General features: G+C 39.4%; 1 protein-coding gene across 1 annotated transcript; it reads right to left on the reverse strand.

Moving 5' to 3' along the window:
* Positions 1-1,996: 1,996 nt before the first annotated feature.
* LOC149222753 (uncharacterized) lies at positions 1,997-3,157 on the reverse strand. Its single transcript, XM_089387667.1, has one exon. The coding sequence runs from the start codon at positions 3,155-3,157 to the stop codon at positions 1,997-1,999; it is 1,161 nt and encodes a 386-aa protein (XP_089243793.1).
* Between the last annotated feature and the right edge of the window lie 4,520 nt (positions 3,158-7,677).

Genomic DNA, 7,677 nt, shown 5'->3' on the forward strand with positions numbered 1-7,677 from the left:
TAGGCCATATTCCTGGTTGCCATACCTGGTCCCAAAGCTTATCTTTGTTTTCCTGCGTGGGTGAATAGCATAAATGGTGTGCTTCCTTAGTGGTAAACATACCTTTAGGCGTGTGACCCCAGCAAAGCTTGTCCTGTTGATCAGAGTGCTTGATTTTCCTTTGATTTAGCTCCTTCTCTATCTCTGTGTAGGATTCCCCTTGCCAGTTGGCCTGCCAAGTGCTTGTCGATTTCCAGCACTGAGAGTCATGAGATGTTTGCTATTGCCAGAATTGATGACCGTGGATAAGATCAGCGTGATGCATATATGCCTGCCACATTGGCTTGTGAAAGAGAGACGCTAGTTTTGGGAGTTGTTGCCATGAATCCTCCCAGAATCTAGCTGAGGTGCCCGAATGAACTTCCCAGAAACTGTGCTCTTGTATGAAGGCGCTGTGGAGCTTGGCAGCGTTCGAGATCAGGGAGCCTGGAGTTGTGGGGCAAATTCTGATGAGGTCCTTCCATTGACTTCCTGGCACATATTTTGCTTGCCAAAGACGAGCCCAAGGTGTATGTGGTTTGGAGAGCCAATTCCACCATATTCGGGCTCCCATTGTGTTGTTGCTATGGAGGGGATCTCGCAGTCCTAACCCACCGACTGCTTTTGGTTGACAGACCTCATTCCAATTGACCAGTGCCCATTTCCTGTTGAGACCAGAGGAGCCCCACAGAAAGTTTCTCTGCAGATTGCGAATGCTTTTAAGAACCCATTTAGGAGCAGCTAAAATGGAAAAGAGATAAAGGGGCATTGCCTGGAGAACGGATTTGTTGAGGATAAGTCTGCTAGCCATATTAAGTGAGCGAAAAGTCCAGGAGGAGAGCCTAGATTCTAGCTTTTCTATGAGGGTTCTCCAAGAGGTGTGTTTAATGGTTGAGTCCAAGAGAGGAGCTCCCAAGTATTTCGAGGGAAGCGTTGCAATGGAATATCCCAAAATTCTTGCTATATTTCTTTGAGTAGGGGCTGGAGTATGAAAGAAGAATAGCTGGGATTTGGAAACATTGATTGAGGTGCCAGAGGCTTCAGAAAAGAGAGAGAGAAGAACTTTGAAGGCAGAGGCTTCTTGAGAAGAAGGATGGCCGAAGAGCATGGTGTCATCTACAAACTGTTGGTGAGATAAAGGGTGAAGACCATGAAGAGAAATTCCGTTTAGGGAATGAGAGGAGATAGTTGAGTGAAGCAAACGACTGAGGCCTTCGGCCACTAAAACAAAGAGAAAAGGGGAGAGGGGGTCCCCCTGACAGATTCCACGGGAAGGATGGAAGGGCTTAGAGGGAGAGCCATTGAGCAGGATTGAAAAACTGGGTGAAGAGATGAGATTCATGATCCACCTTGTCCAAGTTGCATTAAAGCCGAATGCCAATAACATCTGATGTATATAATTCTAGCTAAGTTTATCAAATGCTTTTGAAAGATCAAGCTTCAGAATCATACCTGGCTTTTTTAGAAGCTTCAGAGAGTGTATCACTTCATTTGAGAGAATTATGCCATCCATTATTTGTCTCCCTTCTACATAACCTGCCTGCTCTAGCGAGATGAGAAGAGGGAGGAGAGGTTTGAGGCTATTGGCCAAAACTTTGGATATAACTTTGTAGATGACGTTACACAGTGCAATAGGCCTGTATTTGTCGGGCATATTTGATTCGTCCCCTTTGGGAATTACCACTAAGAAGGTAGAGTTTAGCGAAGGGAGAATCCAGTGCATTGATCGTGATTCCTCCACTAATTCCCAAGCCTCTATGCTAACAAGCTCCCAAAATACATGAAAAAAGTTAGCAGTGAACCCGTCAGGACCAAGTGCCTTACCATCGTTGATTTGAACCATGGCTTCTTCCATTTCTTTCATTGAGATGGGTTGAAGCAACTGTTTGTTGTGGTCCTCCGTAATTATTTTAGGGATGAGCTGTGTAATTTTTTGAATGGCTTGATCTCTGCTTTTTGGTCGTTCCCTTAGGATTTCCTAAAAGTATGCTTGGAATTCCATTTCCATTTCTTCCTGCTTTTCTAATTTTTCCCCTTGCTTATTATTTATGAATGTGATATTGTTATGCATCCTTCTTTGGATTGTGGATCTGTGGAAAAACTTCGTGTTTTTCTCCCCCTCCTTAAGCCATCGAATGCGGGACTTCTGCCACCACAAGGTTTCTTCTTGCTGTCTGCGTGTCTCAATTTCAGTCCAGACGATCTGCTCCTGGTGCACCCTGTCTTTTGTTCGCCCCTCCATGATAATCTTCTGTTGTAAAGTGCACATTTGCTGCTCCATCTTTTTTCGTTGCTCAAATATACTGCCAAATTGGGTATGATTCCATTTTTTGAGAACCTGTTTGAGGTTTTTTAATTTCTCTTGGAACTGGAACATTCTGGCTCCTTCAGAGGGTTTGAAGGTTTTCCAGGCCTCCTTAACCACTGTTTTGAAGTTGGGATTGGTGAACCAAAACACCTCAAATCGAAAGGGTCTGTTGCTTTTTGTGCCTGGGCACGTCCATTGTAATATAATGGGCCAGTGATCAGATCCTCCTTGAGGCATGATAGAGGCGTGAAAATCCCCTCCAAGGTGTATAGCATTATCTGAAATGAGAAAGCGATCTAGCCTTGAAGCAATGTGCTTGGATCCGCTACGTTTATTGGTCCAAGTGTAGACTCCATTTGAAGTATGAATGTTCATAAGATGGTTGTTTTGAATGTAATTACGGAAGCCAATATTGTCCCTTTCTAATTTCGATCTGCCGCCACTTTTTACCTCCAGAACTCTGATGATGTTGAAATCGCCACCTCCAATCCATAGCGGAAATTGTCTATTTGAGTTAAGAGCTGTAAGAGTGTCCAGAAGTGCCAGTTTCTGATTTAAATGTTGCAGAAAGTAAACATTTGAGAGATGACCGTGAATATTTGTTCCTATGAGATGGAAGGTGGCTTGGATGAAGAAATGAGATGCGTGGAAGTCTTGGAGAGTGAGTAGTTGTGGATTCCAAATGATTGCCAGTCCTCCCGAGGCGCCTGAGGCATCCAGTGTGACTGAGCTGCAGCCTGACCAGATCTTTCTCAGAACCTTTTCTATGATGGTACTGTTGCTTTTTGTTTCTTGAAGAAAAACTATAGTGGGCTTTTCTGGTTGTATCATGTTTTTTAACATTTTGTGTTTGGAAGCACTGTTCATCCCTCTTACATTCCAGGAAATAAGCTTCATGAGGAACAATGGGGCTGAGATTTGTAGAACTTTGTCAACTTAGGGAATCTCCCAGATTCCATAAGTAATTCTCCTATGATGATAGTCCTCTGCAGGTCCGTTTTGCGCCCTCTTTTTTTTGTTTCTTTTAAGATCTTCTTTCCATCCCATGGGCTTCTTGCTTGTATTGCTAAGCATTTATTGTGTTGAGCTTTGCTGAGAACTCCTTCCAACCTTTCGATTTCCCATGGAGGAAATGTGTTGTACTCTTTCTATTTACAAGCCGTTTCCAGCTTGAGTATATCTAAACCTTCCAAGTTGATACTCTCTGGATCTTCATCCATTTTTGAAGGCATGTTTTGATCTTCCATGAGAGTATTGTCATGAGTGCTAAGGGCTAGAGCCGCATCCAGTTCCATTGAAGAAGATTGTGCGGCAATATCTGGTGCCGATTTCTCATGAGAGAGGGGGTTGGGAAGGCTTGAAGGATCGGAATCAGATGATGGCAGAGAAAGTTTGGAAATCCGGGAGGGAGAAGGAGGCGCAGGGTTAGCCAGGGGTGAAGCTGGAGGATTCTCTGAAGGATCGTGGGGGGTGAGAATCGTAAATCTATTTGGGGAATCAAGCTTTTTGGAGCTGTCAGGGGCTGTAGTGGATTTCTTTGCATGGCGGCGGCGATTAGGGATTTTGGTGAAACCTTCTGAGTCTTTGCTAAGCATAGAAAATTTTAGGGGCGAATGTTCGCCATTTGGCGAAATTAAGGGGTTTCAAATTTTTAGTGGGCGAATATTTTGTATCATAGTACATTTTTACAATTCACCTCAAGTAGCCCACCTTATTTTAAGGGAGAGGGTAAAAAAGGTAAATTTAGCCCTTGAAATTAGGAGATACAACCTTCCACTCACCCATTTTCAAGAATAGGTTTTATTTAAGTGAATCCATTCGCCCATTTTCAAGAATAGGTTTTATTTAAGTGAATCCTATGGGCCAAAGGCCCAAATACCATATTTATAAAAGAGGTATGGTAAATTAATAAAATTATAAATAAATGAGAGGTATGTTAAATAAATAAAACATTTTTTATATTTACTCCATAAGTCACCTTATATACATGCAAGGGTATAAAAAAAAAAAAATATAAGTAAAGTGGAGGTATGGTAAATAAATAAAACATCTTTTTATACTTACTCAAAAGGTATGGTAAATAAATAAAAATATAAATAAACTAGACGCATGGTAAATAAATAAAACCTCTTTTTATATTTAGTCCATAACCCTCGTTCTATTTATGAAGGCTCAAGAAAGAGATTTTATTTAAGTGAATCCTATGGGCCAAATACCATATTTGTAAAAGAGGTATGGTAAATTAATAAAAATATAAATAAACGAGAGGTATGGTAAACAAATAAAACATTTTTTTATATTTACTCCATAAGTCACCTTATATTTACCAACACTCAGAAAATGCATTATATTTAGGTGAAACCTATGGGCAAAATACTATGGGACAAATACCATGGACTAGATTGTTATTAATACCATGCAAAAAACATTATTAACCCTAATATTAGTATTAATAAAAATAAAAATAGCACATGGTACTGACCCATGTTATTCACCAAAATGGCACATGGTATTGACCCATGGTATTCACCTGGAATGTAGCCTATTTAAATGGGGGAATTAAACCAACATAGATCCATCTTTACTCTGGATCTACTAACCCTCGAGAGGTATCAAATATCGTGATATGCAAACTAGCATAGAGTGAAAAAATATTTGATCCGATCAAGATTAAAAATGAATGTTGTAATTTAATGTATGTTAAACATCTTAGCTTGGTTAAAATAAAAAATAAAATAAAAATCAACTATTAATTTTATTAATTTTTATAAATTACTAATAGTAATTTTTAAGCTCGAGGTTTATGATAACCCATGGTAATACCATGGTATTCATGTGAGCATAGACTATTTAAAGGGGAAATTCTATCATCTTAGATCCATCTTAATTCTGGGTCTACCAAGTGCTCAGAGGGATAAATAGATTTCATCCCCCTAAGAGTGGTAGATGTGGAGTTAAGATGGATATAGGTTGGTTTTTATGATAATGAAGATATTAAATAGACTTAGGAAATTATATTGTAAAAACATCTTAAGGTGAATGGTTAAAGCATAAACATTGGACAAGTATATTTGTATACTTCTGTTTTAAACTGAAACAAATCCAGGGCTAAAAGGAATGGATTGATTGCACTGGTCATCCTTCTATAACTTTCCAACATATGTTGGAGTAAACAGATTGTAATTTGGGTAATTTTTCTAATTGCAAACAGGAACATACTTGTAACTTTCCAACATATGCTGGAGTAAACAGATTGTAATTTGGGTAATTTTTCTAATTGCAAACAGGAACATACTTGTGTATTGACAAGGTGGTTACGAGGTCCCTAGAAGTGATGAATTTGAAATTTTCTTGGTTTTATATATAGTATTAGGTTTTTTCTCATGCTTTCTTGGAATGGCACGGGTGAATTTTATCCTACACCCACTAGGTTATCGATATGTAATTTTGGTAATTTTGATTTCAAAAGATATTTTAAAGAAATGCAATGATTTCATTTGTGTATTCAATAAACACAAGATTTTATAATTGAGTAAAATATTCGCCATGCCTGGTGAGAGATTCGCCAAAAAATTATATATACATATCATATTATTGATAAAATCGCCTTCCATTTTTCCTATGTACCATGGAGATTCGCCCATTTATTATACATGTAAATTTGGGCGGGTTCTTAAAATTTTCCCTGCTGCTGAGATCATTTACAGGGTGTTTGGATTGGAGATTGAGGGGACAGTCCTTGAAGAGATTGCCATGCTCATGGCACTTTCTACAGCGAAAAGGAATGTGCTCATAATCTAATGATTGTATCCATTCAAAGTCGTCGTGGAAAAGACTTACCGAGTCTGCTAAAGCTTTGGTAAGATGCATTTGGACACAAATTTGGGCGTAAGAAGTATATCTGCGAGTTTTAGTTTCCTCAAAAGCTTTGTGAAGGTCCCCAGGCTATTTCCTATATCCCTTAGAGTCTCCTCCTTCCAATATTCTGTAGGGAGGGAATACATTCGAATCCAGACGGGAGCCCAACTAAAGTCTTCCTTGTCTGGGTCAAATATTTCTTTCCATTCTATTAAGTACAGTCCAAAAGAATTGAAGAAGTACGAGCCTCCTTCAAATATGCGTGATTTGTCCTCCAGGTAGTTGAAGATTGCCGTGAAGAAGCCTTTGGGGCCAAGCTGCAGAGTAACTTGTCCCTTAGGCTTCCATTTTGAAGCGATCCAGCCATGAAAGGCCTTTTCAGTAGCCCAGAATCCGAGGAACTTGCCGATGAGTGCATAGTCCCTCATAAATTGGATTTCGTCATTGATTTGCTGGCTGGGGAGGTCGACTTTGATTCTTTCGGCAGTTTTTGGTATGCATGTGGCTGAAGTCACCTTTGGTTGTGACGTAGGAGCTTTTTGATTCCCTCCATTGTCTTTTCCCGTATCATCACATGTAGCAGCAGTTTCTTCTTCATTAGTGGCCGGATCTGGTCCTTGATCTGTTTCTGGAAGGCTTTCTGGTATGTGCAGAGGACATTTTTGTTTTTTCATAGAGTTATTAGAGGATGACCCAATGTATGGAGGGGGGGAGGATCCCGCCCCTCCTGGGAGCGTACTCATTGAAGAAACCTTAGTCAGCGTGCCATGGATTGAAGGTTGGAGGCCGAGGGAAGCAGGGTTTCAAGTTAGTGATCAAGGGTGATTCAGATCGCATCTCCAGATCCCGCTCTCCGTTCCCGATCGAGATTTTTTTCCTCATAATAATTGAATATTGTTAAGGCTTAAGACAATAATGATAATATTTTCTAATGATGAAGGTGCATTAGGTAAAGTGCATAAAAATGATAAGTTATTAAAGTCAAACCAAGAGCCTAGCAATGTTATGGATTGATCACATGTCAAGGCTAGAAAATTTTAAAGTTTATTTGTGAAAAGTTTTTGATATTCAATTAAGATTAGTTAGGAATATCTAGTTAAAAGAAATGATTTTATAGTTAGTAGGTAGTTAGGGCTAAGGGAAATTGGTTCACATCCATGAACTCATTTCTTGGACAATTGCTTTTAGTTTTTGGAGAGAGGAGGAACATTTTTGGGCTGGAAGTTTTGGTGTGGGAGAGAGGTACGCTATTTTTTTCTCTGTGTGAGATTGAAGTTAACTGAACAACATTTCTTAGACCAGTGGTTTTTATCAACAAATCGAATTTGTAAGTGTGTGTGAGATAGTTATTTTCATATGCACTTGTGAGGTTTGTGAACCATAATATTAATATCTGGAGATTGAAATTGATTTGGTCTTTAAATTGTTGTGTTGAATGAGGAATTCATGCACTATATTTTCTCTGTTATTTACATTTAAATGAGAACATGGAG

Source organism: Pinus tabuliformis, chromosome Q (genome assembly GCF_031772625.1).
Source record: "Pinus tabuliformis cultivar Carrire ecotype Pingquan chromosome Q, CPIR1, whole genome shotgun sequence".
Taxonomy (NCBI): Eukaryota; Viridiplantae; Streptophyta; class Pinopsida; order Pinales; family Pinaceae; genus Pinus; species Pinus tabuliformis.